Genomic DNA, 16,850 nt, shown 5'->3' with positions numbered 1-16,850 from the left:
GCTGGTGGCAGGAATGCATAAAAGTGGATTTAGGTGCAGCAGGGGAATTAGAGGGAACAGACCACCAGGTCACATGCAGTGTCATGGCCACAGAGGACTCGTCCACCGGAGAGTTGTGCTTGCACGCATTACACAAGACACAGCGACATTACTGTGTAGCTTTCCTCTTCCAAGTAAAACATAGTATGACATACAGCATTTGGACCCCAAAAGAAACACTAAAGAACACTTAAAACTACACTATATAGTTGAAATGCTAACAGGATTTACATTTATACACTGAAGGAGCAGCATATTGTGTAAATATTCCCAACACTGCAGACTGACTTAAGTTTATTTCACATTTATTCCGACATAGGGAAAACAAACTGAAGAAATTAAGTAGCCATGCTTTCGTTGCTAAACAGACACATACGGTTTTGACGTTTATAGTTTGCAGTACAAGTAGTGTGATGAATTAGCAACGGCGACATTCCGAAGTATGCAAAACCCCACGGAAACACATTTCCACTGTAGCCCTGCATCGGTTTCTTTATAAGGCAAGGACGGAGAGTGCCACAGGGAACGCACTGAGAAAGGGAACCGCGTTTTCTGCCCCGCACCGTCGCGCCGCTGGCAGACTACGCGGGCTCGCAGTGAGCGCATCTCTAGGAACGACCGAGCCCCCCCCCCGAGGAAAGACCAACCGCCGCCCACCAGTGAAACTCGCGAGGGGACACCGACGGCTGTCGCCGTTGCAGGGGGCCCGCCTGCCACCCTTATCGCCCGAGGGGCTGCAGGGTGTGTTTACCAGAGATACACCGCGGACCCGGGGAAGCGCTCCCTCACCGCCCCCCCCCCTCCGGGGACCGAGCACCGTTACAGAAGTTACCGCCGCGGCCCAGCCGCGCCGCTCCCGCCGCGCCCCCCCCCCGGTACCCCCGGGCCGCTGGTCGCCTCAGGGGCCCGCTCGCGCCGCCGGTCGGGGGGAGGAGCCGCGGCCGAGCCAGGCGGTTGCCCGCCGCCGCTCCTGCGCCCGGGGAGAGCGGCGAAGGCGGGAAGCGGCGCGGCTACCTTCACCTCAGCTTGGGGACGGGCAGACCCTCCCCGCCCAGGAGGAACGCGCCCACTTACCCGCCGAGCCTCCGGCGACGACTTGGTGAGAGGCCTCCTGCAGAAAGCCCCCAGGCTTGCGAGCCATCCTCGCCCGCGCCGCGGGAAGAGGCAGCCGGCGCTTGAAGAACGGCTGCCGAGCCGGGGCCGACTCCGCGCTGGGCGGGTGGGGAAGAGCCGGGAGCCGCGGTTATCTGCGGGGGGGGGGGGGGGGCGGACGGCAAGGCCGGGCGGGGCGGGGGCATGCGGGCCGGGCCCCCGCACTGGCAGAAAGTATATGGCCGCGCAGCGGCCTTTAGTAACCGGCGGGCAGAGGGCGGCCCCGGCAGGACCCGGGCTCGCAGCTGCTGGCGATCGCGGCGGAGAAGGGGCTCTCTGATCGCTTCCAGCTGGCAAACCGTCAGCCTGCCTCTCTCGGGCAGAGCTGGGGCGGCCGGCGCTGGTATCGCTCTCGCTGGGGCGGGGAGGCAAGGGCCTGTCAGTGAGCTGACAGGGAAAGGCCTGTCACCTTCTTCAGGCTTCTGCCATTTACTCCTGGCTTCCGGGCTGGTGCCATACAGCACACACTTGCAGTCCTGCTCCTCACAGCTACTGGGACCCAGCTAACACCCGCAGATCCCTTGGTGCTCCACTTCTAGGAAGGCTCAGTGGTGCCATTTGGCTCACCAGCTGTCTTTCTGTTCTTTTAAAACCTTTAGACTTTGGTTCCAGCTCTTCGGTGTTCAAAGGACACGGGTGTTTTGTCACTTGGAGAGTGGCTATTGCATGTGTTATGCAGGCCTGTTGGCCTGTTTTAGTAAACGAAACAGTGCCAGGGTGTGGGCTTGAGTGCTGGGACACAGTCAGTGGCATTGCTGACAGTCCCCAACGTTGTTTTTGCCAAGGCCAAACTGTGCTTTTCCAGAAGACGCTAGGGTACATTGTGGGGGACAGCATGGGCTCATCGCCAGAAGCGGCACCGTTGAAGGGGAAGAGAGTTCAGCCATATAGATGCAGAACACACATGGACATTTATTCTCAGGGCCAGAGAATGGGCATAGATCCTTTCTGTTTATTAGTACAGACATAGTCTTTTTGACTTAGCCAGATTCAAAATGGCACTCAGGTTAATAAACTACAGCTTAAGCACTTAATCAACAACTGAATACCTAAGTGTTTCTATGGATTTGGAGTCTGCAGAAATTGGGAGCAGATGCAGTATTGCAGGTGGTCTTTTATTTTCCCTGCTGTATCCCTGACCCTGTTCTACTAGTCAAACCCCTGGGTTGCCATCATCTAGCTGTAAAGATTTTTTACTTGTTTCCACTTCTTCTCTTTCCCCTAACTCTGAATAGCACTGTGGTTCCCACACTCTTCTCTCTTTCCTCCTTTTGTACCTAGCCCACAGCCTCCAGTACTGCTGATTTTTCTTACCCCAAGGGAAGGCTCGTCCACTCTGAGCTCGACCTTTCTTCTTTCCTAAGTCAGGGGTACATACAAGCTCAATTACATTGGTTGGGGGAGAAAACAGAGCTACTGTTGATCTCAAGGGCACATTTATTAGAGTTAAGAAGGTGGATTTAAGGAAATGGCTCTTGAATAAGGTGCTAGACTAACCAGTCACATGGATAATTTGGGATTAATTTCTTTTTTTCTTCCTTGCTAATAGTCCTACAGTGTTAACACAGATAAGGATATTCATTTTGAATCAGAAATCCTTCAAATTATCTTCAAAGCGATTCTGAATTCTGTGTGTGATCTTGAGCATCTTGAAATAGAACTAAGAGGCTAAATTTGCTGGCACCTCTTCAGAAGAGAAGGAAAAGAAAGGTATTTTTTACATCCTTATTTTTTAACTTCTCTCCCCTGAAAGAAAAAAAAAAGACAAGATTGTTGTTGCCTTACAGGGGCATCAGCTTATGCTAAACTCAAAGCATAGATAATTTGTAACTAGGTGCATTTATGTATTCCTGCAGCACAGCTACCAAAGGCAAATGTTGGTACCTAGTTCTTTCTCTAGTCCTTAAGAAATGTATTAAGTTAGATCTGTTTCTTATGTCTGAACATTGCACGTATGCTCTGTTTTCCATGTCTGATAGGTATTTAACTGCAGCCTGCTGTCTATATACATTTTAGTTTAGTAAGAGAGGGGCTTCCAGATGTTCATTTAAAGCCTTTCAGGTAGTGACTTCAAGGTAAAATCCTAGGCACAGTGAATCCTAGGTACACCAGAGGCATTGTGCTAAAATTGGGATTGCGTGACTCTGACTCTTCAAATATATGTAGCATAGCAGAGTTGAAGAGAATATGTGCTGGTTTTCCTTGCCCTCCAGTCCTGGAAAGGTACCTTTAAGATACAAGAGAAATCTGCATTTGTTACAATAACACCACATCTTTTCCTCAAGGAGAAGGGAAAAAAGTTGAGGAAAAAATCCAATGTGAAGAAAGGCATTCTTGACTACTATAAAAGTGAAGATGGAAATACCTAAAGTTGATAGACAGGAAAAAAGTAGCGTTCCAGCATTCTGGTGGATGAAATTCACGTATTGAAGAGATTAATTAATAAATGAGAAAAATATATTTAAGTAAAAGACAAAATATATTTTAGATTGGGATTTAAATGCCATTACTTATTTCATAGAGGCGGAAAGCAGTGCAGTCAGAGAAAATTTGTTTCAGATAGTATTGTGAACGAGAGAGTTCTCAGATCACATCTCTCCAGATTGGATGGATGGAAATACAAAGGTTACTGTTAGACTGAGGGAAAGAATCTGGAAATAAATAAACCTAAATAATGAAAACCCATTAGAAACAAGATTCATCTCATTTAACTGTCGACCTCATTCACTGGGAAAGAATCTTGTTTCTTCATGTTTTACACGAGGAGCATTTTGAGAAGGAAGGATCCAAGACTCTACAAGTGGGGTTTGTACACAAGGTTCTAAAACTACAGTGTTTTCATCCCCCTTGGAGACTTTTCTGGGAGTCATTTCTCAAACCTTTCCAAACACATTTTTCTGTTTTGAGAACAGATTGCAGGTGCTGTAGTATTTGGAAACCAAAATTTTATGAAAGTATCTTTGGGAAAGTATTTTCTTGAAGTTTTAATACTGTTCTGATATGCTAGTTTCCAGAGTGTCCAGGAGTGTTTTATGATAGTTTTAGCAACAAATGTTGCTAACTGAAGAGAGGTTCCAAGTTGGAAAGGAAATGTAGCCTTTGGTAATTTAGAACAAAGATTGGAGAAAAACAACAGGTTTATTGCTACTGAAAAGTATGGGAAGGTAGAAGTGTTAATAAAGTGTTAAAAGGCTGAGACCCTAATTGCAAAAAGGAATACTATTCACGTATAACATTCAGTTACATAATTTGCATGCATTGGCAAATAAACAGTAACTTGAATTCTTTGATCAGTGTAAAAGCAGAATGGGGATTGCTGTGGGAATACAGATTAACTCCCTTAAATTAATAAACTTTGAATGTGCTGACCTTTAAGTAATTAAAATCTCAACTTCAATGTTTCATTAACATTTGCCTTAGTTCCCTTGGTTTGGCTCTTTGAGACTGCTGCTCGATAAATATAGCAGGATCATCAAGTCTCCAGTGTTCTGTATCATCAAAAACCAGATGCTGAAACATCACTACTTTTTTGTTCCAGAGAGGCAGGTCTCCCTGTGCAATGTCCCCTTTGATACAACTAGCAAATATGGTATTAAGGTGGACTTGCTGCAGCAGTTCAACAGTAAAGAGAATTTGGGGTTGATCCTCTAGAGGGTGTAGAAACTGGTTGGCTAGATTTGTTTTCTGCAGAAGGTGTCACTGCAACAAAAAGAAGGTTTACATGAAAAAACTGAAAAATAATGTTCAGAGCGCACATAATTTACGTAGAGAGATGTTTACAGAATAGCAGAACACCTGCTCCTTAAAAAGATAAACTCTGCTATTGTTATTAAGTTTGCCTCACAGTGTTCAACCCCCAAATCTATTCACCTCAACACAAATACTCGGGCTGAAAGTCTCTTTTACATATGGCCCATCTCCCTTTTTCTCCACCCACCCCTCCCTACTCCTCCGCAAAGGGCAACCTTCCCATTGTGCAGGTTTCCTAAGGCGCTCCTAGGCTTAATCCCACCTTTTCCCTATATGGCCCCTTCCCAGAGGAGTACTTGCGCGCCGCTACGTTCTCCTCCTTCGTAACCCCGGCAGGGTTTGTCTGCCCATTTGTGATGGCCCCATCCCTTAGCAGGGAATGCCGTTCCCAGCCAGCCTGGGCAGCGCTCCAGTGCCAGCCCCCCGCCTCCGCCAGAAGGAATCAGCTTTTCCCTGTGCGGGGGAAAGGCGGGCAGGGGAGACGCCCGCTCCCACGACCCGTGCCAGGGACGCCGGCAAAGCCGCCCCTCAAGCTCCCGCACGCCGCAGGCCCGCGCCCCCGCCGCGGTTGCCCTTGCGCCGCCTCTCCCGCCCGCCGGGCGGCGCCATCCCCGCGCCCCGAGGCCAGCGGCCGCGTCGCCTTGCGCCCCGCCCCCGGGCCGCGGCCCCGCCGCTGCGCGCTCCCGAGCGCGGCGCGCGCGCGCAGCCACCCGCCCGCCTCTCCTCCCGCCCCGGCCGCAGGGTCCGCCCGCTGGCGGGCTTTGTTGTGGAGGCGGCGGCGCGGGGCCGGCAGCGGGGGAGGAGCGCGCAGGTAACGGGCTGGCGGGGCGCTTCCCTCGGCGGCTGCGGCCCGGCGAGGCCGCGGCTGCCCCGCGGCGCTCGGGTTTGAATTTGCCCCGTCTCCTGCGGCGGGGCTCGGCAGCGGCGTCGCGTCCCGCCGAGGCGGCCTCTGTAGGGGCCGCTCGGCCCTCAGCGCCTCCCCGGGGGCAAGCGGCCCTGCCCGGCCTCCTCGCCTCCCTCCCCCCCCCCCCCCCCCACGCCGCCGCTGCCGCCGGCGGCCTGTTCCGTCGCCGGCCGGGCCCTTGCTCCGCTCACCGGCCGCGTGCGCCGTGGCAGCCGCCCCCGGCGCAGCCCCTTGGCTGGCTTGCCGTTTACCTCCCCCTGCCCCGTGGCCGCCGGGCGACCCCGGCTCGCCCGACCTACCGCCCGCTCTGCAGCTGGAGAGGCGGGGAAGGACGTTTCCCGTGCGGGGATGCCCGACTCGGGAGTCTGAGAGGCTGTCAGCTCAGGGCGAGGGGAGAGGAGGGACGGGACGGGACGGACAGGCTGCCGCCTCCCGGGGGGGGAGGGCGGGCAGCGCTGGGAAGGTGGCTTGGAGAATCTGAGGTGAAAGCTCTCCCGAGCAAATTCAGGAGGTCAGTGCTGGATCTTTAGTGTCAGGTGAGAACAAACTGGGTCGGGTACTCGGAACAGTAGTAATACATTTTTAAAAAAGAAAGAAAGAAAAAAAAAAAACCACACCAAAAACTTGCCAAAATAAAGTTTGCAATCTGTGCTTTGTTTTGAACAGAATGACTTTAACAAAAAAGCTCCTTAGGAAGTCCAAATGACTTGTATGCCTCAGCTCCTAATGTAATTAAGTTCTACACTAATTGCTTTCTTGATGGTCTTGTGAAGGTCTGTTTCGTTTAAGGAAAAAAGGCTATGGTTTCTCAGTGTGAGCAGTTTGGAAGAAGAACATTCAGTGTGTGTATTTATCTGAGACAGCACAGCCTCCAAAGTTTGCCTGTGGAACAGCTACAACTGGGTCTGGGTACAACTTCAGGGGGTTGAGGTGGTCGGTCGGAGTTGGGTGCTGTAGGAGTTTGCTCACCCGGAGTTTGGGAATTCATAGTGCCCTGCAGCGGCATAGTTTCTTTTTTAATATTTCAGCGAGGGCCTTCTAACTGCTGTTAGAACTGTCTTAAATTGCAGTGCTTTAGTTGTGGAAGAAAAATCAGTTAACCACAGCAATGCGCTTCTGGCTCAGCGGATCTCAGCGCTGCAAATTCTGGAGGTTGTGGGACCTGCGGGTCCTAGGGAAATGCAGTGACGTGCTTGCCTTGTTCTTGTACCTGTCCTTGAGCATCTGTTCTTGGCCAGTTTTGCTCTGGGAATGTACAACTTTCGTTCAGCCTGAAACCACCTGTTTTGGATTATTTGCTTATTTAAATATATCATGGCACTAACTTAAATATCTTGTGCAGTTTAACAAGAGTTAAAACTAAGTCATAACAGTTAAAGTAAACATGCTGTGTTATGTGATAGTTCTGGTTTTGTTCTATTTTGCTTTTAAGTATGCAAAATGTAGTCATTTATGACAAGGTCCTTCAGCTGTATGGGATTTGTGAGACTGAGCTGTATACACCAGTGAGCGTCACCAGTGTGACAGCTAAGAGCTCTTCTGCCCATCACCAGTACAGAGATCAGCACTGATTTCAGGCTCTTGAAAGTGATAAACTTGTTGTGCCCGTCCAGCTAAGGAGAAGTTAACTGCAGTTCTGGTTGCAGTATGGAAAGTGAAGGGAGGGCTGGGAGGTAAAATTATGTACAGGATTTGAGAAAGTAGGAACAACTGCTCCTGCAAGTTTTGAGGGATGGAGGTGGAGTTTTGAAGGTATGCAGTCACTGCTGCATCTGATCACTGGGAGTGACAGCATTCTTGGGGAGATATAGCCCTCCTAGGACTTGGTATATCTGCCTGTGGAGAGGATGTATGGTAGCAGAATATCCATTTTACCTCCTGGCACTTTCTTCACTAGTGTTAGATGTTTTGTCTAGTTTTCTTCTAGATACCTAGACTGATAAGGCTCAAACCAAACCAGTAGATTTGTAGTCAGGAAGATTATATACTGTCTTAGATTTAGTAAATGATTACTTATTGTTGGCATCTGTATATATCCTTTTTGTAGTTATTACAGGTTTTCATATAGTGATACTACAAGTTCTTTAGGGCCCAATTCCCACTACGGTTTGTAATGGGAACTACTATGCTACTCTGTCCGATAGTAGTGGGTAGCAAATGAAATTTTTAAAATCTGTTCCCCAGTTCTCATGTGATAGCTGATTAGACTTATTGCCTTTGTTTTGTTTTTTTCTGGATTCACTTAATTTCCCTTTTAATAATTAGTTTGTCCCTTTTGGGAAAGGAAATGTTGCTTTTGTTCTTTGCATTCTGTTATTGTATCTCCCTGCGTGTTAGAAGTCATTCCAGATGATGCTAAATTAGAAATGCACTAATGTGGTGTTATCCTCTTTTCTTGACCAGTAAGAAACAAACCAATTGTCAAGGCTTACTGTTTCTCTTGCAGTGAGACAAACCCAACGCTTTGTATTACTGGCAGAAATAGGAGTACAGTGCTGATGCCCTGTGGCCCAGGTTTAGCTTTTTGCAGTTTGTGGGGTGTTCAGTTTTTGAGGGTGCCTAGGTTAGTAGAAATGTAAGGAGGTTTTCAGGGCTTGCTTGAAGGGGTTAGGGGAGGGGAGAAAATATGGGGTTTGTAATTCTTTGTGGAAAGAATCATTAAATTACTCACTAGAATTGAAAGCAGGAAGGTACATGTGAGCTGAGGGTGAAGGGGGAGAGAATCCTGCCTATGGTCACAGTTTTGTGTAAAATAGTAATGTGAACTTGAGAAATATCCTAACGAATCTTTTTGCTACCTCTTCTTAAACTTTTTAGGCTGTTAAACATATGGCAGAGTAGATGCTGCATGTTAATGGCAGCATGCAGATAGGGAAATGTTTTTAAACTATGAATTGCTGATCTGACTTGATGTTCACTTTAGTGCAGATCTCCCAAATCTATGCAGAGGCTTCTTTTCACTTTTACATCTGTTATCCCATATGGGCAATAGATGTTTTGAAACTTACTTTTAAAACAACCAACCCACCCTTCTGGACTGCAGTCTATTAACGGATTTAGCTACAGGGTAATGTTGCAACTGGCAGATATTCCTGAAAGTACGATTGCTGGCTTTTGCCTTTTCCTTTTAGAAGAAAATTATTTTGAATGGGTAGCAGAAACAGTTTTGAACACTTATTTGCAGAACAGATACAGCTATGGAAAGAACCAGTATGTATGCTCATTTCTTAAGGTGAATCTCTGCTGCTTTGAGGCACCAGTTTTTTCAGTGATAGGATAGTTGGTGTGCTCCCTGCTAGCCTCATGAGCCATGGTACAGAAACCATAACAGCAGGCTTCTGTTTTCTACAGTAATTCTTGCTTTGGACTTGAGTCTGTTAAGGACAGGTTAAAATGCAAACTGGCAGTTTCTGCAAAGTGGTGGCCTTTGCTATATAAAAGAACATTAGGTATTAGAATTTTGAAAATATTTTACATGTGTAAAATTGCATGGCACGGTTTTGGTAGCAGGGGGGCTACAGGGTGACTTCTGTGAGAAGTTGCTAGAAGCTTCCCTATGTGCGATAGAGCAAATGGCAGCTGGCTCCAAGATGGACCTGCCTGTGGCCAAGACTAGGCCCATCAGTGATGGTAGCAGCGCCTCTGTGATAACATATTTAAGAAGGGGGGGGCAGAAACCATGGGAATTGCAGCCGGAGAGAGGAGTGAGAATATGTGAGAGAAACAGCCCTGCAGACACCAAGGTCGGTGAAGAAGGAGGGGGAGGAGGTGTTCCAGGTGCTGGAGCAGAGATTCCCCTGCAGCCCGTGGGGAAGACCATGGTGAGGCAGGCTGTCCCCCTGCAGCCCAGGGAGGTCCACGGTGGAGCAGATATCCACCTGCAGCCCGTGGAGGACTCCACACCGGAGCAAGGGGATGCCCAAAGGAGGCTGTGACCCCATGGGAAGCCCAAGCTGAAGCAGGTTCCTGGCAGGACCTGCAGATCTTTGGAGAGAGGAGCCCATGCTGGAGCAGGTTTTCTGGCAGGACTTGTGACCCCATGGGGGACCCACGCTGGAGCAATGTGCTCCTGAAGGACTGCACCCAGTGGAAGGGACCTATGCCAGAGCAGTTCATGAAGAACTGCAGCTCATGGGAAAGACTCACATTAGAGAAGTTTGTGGAGGACTGTCTCCTGTGGGAGAGACCCCACGCTGGAGCAGGGGAAGAGCATGAGGAGTCCTGCCCCTGAGGAGGAAGGAGCAGCAGAGGCAACATGTGATGAACTAACCACAACCCCCATTCCCCATCCCCGTGTGCTGCTGGGGGGAAGGAGGTACAGAAAACCAGGAGTAAAGTTAAGCCTGGGAAGAAGGGAGAGGTAGGGGGAAGGTGTTCTTAAGATCTGGGTTTATTTCTCATTACCCTTCTCTGATTTGATTGGTAATAAATTAAATTAATTTCGAGTCTGTTTTGCCTGTGATGGTAATTGGTTGAGTGATGTCTCCCTGTCCTTATCTCGACCCACGAGCCTTTCATTCTATTTTCTCTCCACCCTCCAGTTGAGGAGGGAAGTGATGGAGTGGCTTTGGTGTGAACCTGGCATCCAGCCAGGGTCAACCCACCACAACATGAAATATTGCTGGGATTGGTTTTTGGTTTTCATAGTATCAGTGAATCAAATCATATTTTTTTTAAATGTGCATGTGTGTTAGTTACAATTCTCTCAAATAAATGGCATTTCTTGAGCCTTTTTGTATGAAGTGTGAAACAGGCACTGCCTATCTGTCCCAAGTACAAGTAATAGAGACATAATCATTTAAATTGAATGCCAGTGGATAGCTATCATAATGCAGTATGTGTTTATGGATTTCCTCTGTATGTTACTGAACATTAACTACATGTGAAAACAGCTTGTTGTATTTATTGTGCACCATTACACTTGGCTGAGCCTTGCCAAAGATGTTGTCAGATTTATTTCATGCTTTTCAGAGGAATTAAAACGCAGTGATTCAGTTAATTATTTTGAAAGCTTTTTTATTTTTGAAAGCGAAAGTTGTGGCACCTGTCACCTATGGTCAACTTTGTTGGCCACCAGAATACATGTACAGCTTGTTTTCTTTTTTTGTTTACCAGTGCTTTTCTGTTACAGGCGTATAAAAGGAGTTTATTGGGTCAGGTGCCTAGTGGGAGGCTATTTGTATGTGTGCTGCGAGTTTGGTGTGATACATGTGCACGAGATGACTTGCAGGGATGCTTCTGTGGGTTCTGGAGTAGGGAAGGGGATGAAGGGCTGAGTAGGGTCCATGAGCGACTCTACAGGCTGTTTGCCATTGTTGTTGCTGAAAAGTATTCTGGAAATTCATGTTGAAAAAGGCATATAATTCTGTTGGTGCCTTTATGTGTAGTTAAAATTATCATCGATATGTTGCTTTCAGTTTTAGCAGGGAATAAAATACATGAGACTGGTTCATAGTATCTTCCTTATTAGCAGGAATCTATGCTGTCATTTTGTTCAGTATCACTTGCTAGAGTAGCAAACCAAGGAACAGATCCAACTTCCCTTTAAGTGAATGGCAAAACTTCCATCGGTCACAGCAGCGTGGGATTACACTGTGGGTTTGGAAGAAATAATTGGTAATGAGTTCAGTTCCTGGAGGGCATTAATTTTTGCACCATGAAATCCATAGTAAATTGAGTTAAGGAGCTCCACATAACATGCTGGTAGACAAATGTTATCCTTTCTGTCCTTTTATGTAAATATGTTGAAGACAGAATTTGATCTTTAAGTTATACGTTCATTTAAATAGTAATATTCCAGCTAGCTATGCACTAATTTAAATGTTAAGTGTGAAATAAATTAGAAAAATCTAATCTGCTTCAGTAATGTAGTATTAGGACAAAGAAGGATTAAAATACTTGGTTATTGATTAGCTCTTTGGAGGGAGAGGGTGGCAGTTCCCATCAGGATTTGTGGAATGAGAGCGGAGTTGTGTCTGATTTGAAACTGTTCTGAAAATGCTGTATGGTGCTCCACTGTGAGAGAATTTTAACATGGGATCAAAGATTGCTGTACTTGAAGCAGACACATTGAATTTTTAATGGTGTTTTTAAAATGTGCAAATCTAGTAATTTATGTTGACTTGTACTTTAGCTTATAAATAAAAATGTCCACTTGTAAAGAGACTATTTAGTGCTGAAGAATTGCTTCATGCTTTTGTGTGCGTATGCATTACGGTTGGTGGGAACAGAACTAGAAATTGTCGTTAGTTGCCAATTTAACAAATGAATGGTGCTAAGCTTAGATTGGCTTGCGGAAAGGGAATAGGGCTTTCTGAGGCATGGCAGTTGTCATATATGGAAATGTAAAGTATTCTTTCTTTTTTGCAGAGTGTTTACACAATTAAAAATATTACTGTGCGTTGTGTCAGTTTTTAATGCACAAAGTTAAATATGTATAGATATTTGTATTGTGAACATTGTTTCTTTTTTTTAGATGTCCTTGGCTTATTTTCCTTTGGGAGTAATCAGCTCTGCTTTAGCTTTCTTTCACTACACTATTTCCAAACATATATATTTGACCCCCTCTCTTTGTTAATTCTGTGTATCAACAGGTGAGGAATTGGAACCATTCTTAGTGCTTACGTATTAAAATTGATAGGAAATAAAATATCAGTTTGTACTATGTTTTTGTTGGTTTTTCCCTATGTATTATAGATTTAACTTCATTTTAGAAGCTTAATTGACTGCCAAAAAGATAAGCCTAATTGCCAAGAAAAATGGTAACTCAGCTTGTAGCTAAGCATAGTTAGAGAAATGAGAATACTAACTGAGCATAATTAGAAAATTATTCTAAGAAGTACCAGTGGCGACTTCAATGCTATTGAAAGAAGTTATGGAAAAATAAGTGTGTTCTTTTTTTAAGCATTCATTTCTCTTAATAATGGTATGACACATAGTTATTTATTTCTTTAAAAACAGCTAGTCCTGTTTGAGAGAGATTAGGTGGTAAAATGTGAAGAAAATGCATATCTAATGCAGTGTCCTGTCTGGATATTGTCATTTATGCTGGTTGTAGTTGCCTAAATTATACCTACCATATAATAAAATCATTAGTATTGATACAATAAAGTTATTAGTGTCAGTATAATAGTTTAACAAAGTTATTAGTATTACTTTTAGAAAGGCACAATTTGGTGTTCTCAAGTACAGTTCTTAATTTCAAGTTTCTTTGATTTACAGTTGGACTTGCTTTAAGATTCTGTTGCTCAGTGTGTTGTCCTTCTAGTCACATTCAAGTAAATAAAACTTCAGGTTCTATAGAATTTTGCAACATTAGGTGCTCAGTAGGTGAGAATGTGTTAACTTGGTTATGCAAAATTTTAGATACAAGCATGAGAAACAGAGCAGGATTTTTCATTGTGTTTTTCTATAGTGTGCTTGTACTTGTACATAGATACAGGCAGTTTCTTCCATTTTCTGTTACAGCAGAGTATTAGCCTGTGGTTTTCCTTGTCTGAAGTTTGACTTAAGCACTGTATGACCGATTTGCTTCTTGGTACCTTCCTTGTAATGAGGCACTGTGAAACACCCACAACAATTTTAAGAATTGTTGAATGTTTTGTAGCTCTTTTTGTAGAGCTACAAAAATGTGTTCTGATTTTGAATTTATCACAAATATTACTAGATGAGTGATAAAGGTAGTATCATAGACATTCAATTGCTCAGTGTAAACAAAGTAGGACAATCAAATACTCAGATACCAATTTAAATATGTTTTCACAGATGCTAGTTGACTTTTTTCCACTTTTTTTTTCTTTTTGTTTTTTTCCTCTGCTAGTTGTCAGGATACCATGGGCTTGCTAACAGTGTAAACAGTTTAAGGTAGAATAAAAATTGAAGTAGTTAAATATCTCAGTTCCCATGATCTGTATCTGAAGAAAAACAAACAGTATTTAATAAGTCTGTATCTTGGATCTGTTTGTAATGGTATTTATTTTCATTAGACCACAGGAATCTTGAAGTTAAACTTTCCTCTTTGCATCTGACTATGTATGATGGAAAAGGATGTAGTTCCACACCTATATCCTTCTCAAGTGTAGCCTGCATTGATGTCATTGTTTCTTAAAGAGACATCAGCAACCCCATAGTTCTGCTCAGTTGTATTTGTAAAATGCATTTTGATTAAAATTTGAACTTAGCAAGTGAAAAGCCACCTTCAAGGTTTAAATTTTGCTTTTCCTTCAAGATAAAAAAGAAAAAAGGCAGCATTCTGTTCTCATTCTGTGGTGTTATGCAAGTTTATTGTAGGAGATTTTGGCCATTAGTCTCTTAACTGTCATTTTAGGGCAACAAGCTAAATTGGGAAAACTGAGCCCCAGGAGGAACTGGGTGAATTCCCTGGTGTCCTTGTTCACCAGTTCTCCCTGCTTCGTAGGATATTCCATAGTGCCTGGGTTTTATTACTCCTTGCTCCATTCCTGCCTTCTTGCTGTGACCATCTGTTGGTCGTTTGTAGGTGTTCCTGGCTAAATTATTCTTGTATTTTCCTGTGTATAGGTACGGTTGTGAGGGATGTGGATAGTTCCATGGTTCCCTTACCCTGACCCCATTGCTCTTGTGCCTCTGACAGTACTGAGCCCCATTTAGCTGCCTTCAATATGGCGTTGAGTGTGGGGCAGGGCGTTTAAAGAAAAGACGTTGGGAGGAGTTGTGGAGCTCACTGTCCTTTTCCTGCACTGTCTCTTTTCTTGCTCCAGGTCTTAAGTTAGCTGCTGATCTTGCTAGACATGCCTTGGAGAAAAGAATTGGGGTGACTAGTCAGCCACTTGTTGGCCCTTGCCACCCCTAGATGTGATTGCTGCTTGGTCAGGCACTATCTAATTTCGCAGCTGTTGCTCTGCAGGCACCACAGTAAGCTTGTTCAAAACAAGCTCAGGTAACTACCTGAACTGCTGCACAGAACTGGTAGCACTGCTGCTGCTTTCTGTTCCAGCTTCTCTTCTGCAGCCTGAGCTCAGCAGGCTTGGCTGATGGGCACAGAGGGTCCTGGGGAGGAAAAGATACGGCTCTTTTTCAGTACCAAATGTGAATTGAAGGCAGAGTGGGGTTCGTAAGGCAAGGGCTCAGTTTGAGAAATGCAGTTGCCAAATTAATCTTTAATGTTAGACATACTGTAGCTGCATGAGCTGCAGTTGCTACAGTGCAGAAATACCCTTGATGAAAACTGATGGCAGTCTCCTACTGAAACTTTTTTGCTTCTGTATGTTTGAGGAATCCCCTTTTTTTAAGGAAAAAGACAACCACCTTTAATGCCTTAAACTGTGCAGATATTATGCAATTAATTTTCAGTAATTTTTTTTATTTATCTGTGTTTGCTTATTTCCTTGCTTTAAGAAGGAGCAATAAAGCTTTACATCTGGATTGGGAGTGTATAGTTATATGTTTGTTCTTTAGAGCAGTTTTTTAGATACATTTTACAGATATTAAAGGATAGTGAAAAAATTCATATACATACAGCTGTTTCCACCTAGCATGTGTGAGTGCATGTATTTGGTTGACTGTTTTCTTCTGAAACAGTAATGTTTTCTGAATATCCTGATCTTATTAGCAAATGGAGATGTGAAATAGCTGTTGAGATTTTTTTTTTTTTTTTTTTTTTTCCTACCTGCTCTTCCCCTGGGTGTGCAGGATCCCAAACCGGTAGATGGAGCCCTGTGCCAACAGCCAGCTTTAAAAAGGCTGCTGGGTGTACTTGCAGCCTCTCTATCGGGAGAGCCAGGCAGGAGGGGCTTCTTAAGCATGTATCTGTAATATGTTTTATTCATATGTAATAAATGAACACGGTTTTAAAATTAAATGTCTAGTATTAGCTGTGAAAGTCAAGGCAGTGACCGTGTGCTGAGATGCTTAAGGATGGTTTTGCTGTGTTTGTGGGGGCCAGGTGATTGGGTGAAATACCCTGATGTGTTCTAGAGCACTGGCAAGTATGACAGCTCGTCTGGTATGCCACGCGTTTTCCCTCTACGCTTAATTTCCGAGTCAACTGCCTGTTGTTAGGCAAATCTTGTTGAGAGCATCAAAAACAGGGCCTGTAGGAAGCTCTTAAGGAACTTACAAGGCAGAAGATTTTGCTTTTCAAATATAAGTTTGGGGATTTGGTTTTGTATTTTTGTTTCTTGCTAATGCTAACTGCTGATCCTTTTGAAACTATATTTTTGAGTATTGAAATTTGTTGAATAGTGCAGTTCATAAATTCAAAATCAGCAGTAGCTAATCTTGCATATGCCCCATTTTGCATGGTGTGTGTCCACACCCTCAGCCCAGTGCTGTGTTATGCAGTTCAACTAACTGACACAGTGGGCTTGGTTTGCTGATATCTGTGTGGGCCACTTGTAAAACTATGAAGAATGTGCAAGTCGCAACAACTTTCTTTAGAAATAAGTTTACCTGATGTGGTTTTGTATGTAGAAGAGATAAGCTAATTTCAACGATAGTGTCGAATAGACAAGATAGTGTGAGAACAGTTCCTAAATAGCAAGGTGCTAATTTTATTTGAAAATGTTCTTAATTTTAAAGGGAGAAAGGAGGATAATGTGTTAGAAATAAGAAGAGGTAGTAAGTTTTTATTATTGTTGTGGGGGTTTTTTGTTGTGTTTCTGCCAATAAATATATACTTGAAAAATCTGCCAGATTAGGATTATTCTGTGATTGTAACAGGTACACAGTTTTTATAACATGTACGCTGCATTTCTTATTTGAAATTCTAGATGACTTAATGTTTACATTTCAAAACAATGGGAGGGGTATGGGTCCCCGGTGTTCTTGCTCTGACTAATATTTCTGTGCAGTAACACTCCTGTACAGTACCTTATATCCCAAAAGAAAAATGAAGTCATTCTCAAAGCCTGCAGATTTGTCTGATGACTATGTGAATACTGAGCTAAGTTGCAGTCTGAATAATCTTTGGAAATGTGTTTCTGCCTGCTGTTCATTATGCACGTGAAACCGGTGTTCAGATGTTAGG

At 44.6% G+C, this 16,850-nt stretch overlaps 2 protein-coding genes across 2 annotated transcripts in view; one reads left to right on the top strand and one right to left on the bottom strand.

The window, feature by feature from the left end:
• Positions 1-1,271, bottom strand: part of SLC25A21 (solute carrier family 25 member 21) — a 265,040-nt gene extending 263,769 nt beyond the window's left edge. Inside the window, exon 1 of the mRNA XM_049825958.1 lies at positions 1,114-1,271. Within this exon, the coding sequence (XP_049681915.1) occupies positions 1,114-1,180 (67 nt within the window). The 5' untranslated portion in view covers positions 1,181-1,271. The remainder of the gene's footprint in view (positions 1-1,113) is intronic.
• The window catches only part of MIPOL1 (mirror-image polydactyly 1), a 199,061-nt gene continuing 183,278 nt past the window's right edge, over positions 1,068-16,850 (top strand). Inside the window, exons 1-2 of the mRNA XM_049825953.1 lie at positions 1,068-1,138; positions 2,741-2,901. The gene's annotated coding sequence lies outside the window, so the exon portion shown is untranslated. The remainder of the gene's footprint in view (positions 1,139-2,740; positions 2,902-16,850) is intronic.

Source organism: Accipiter gentilis, chromosome 22, assembly GCF_929443795.1.
Source record: "Accipiter gentilis chromosome 22, bAccGen1.1, whole genome shotgun sequence".
Classification (NCBI taxonomy): Eukaryota; Metazoa; Chordata; class Aves; order Accipitriformes; family Accipitridae; genus Astur; species Astur gentilis.
The sequence above is the reverse complement of the archived record's forward strand: the minus strand, read 5'-3'. Positions and strand labels throughout refer to the sequence as shown.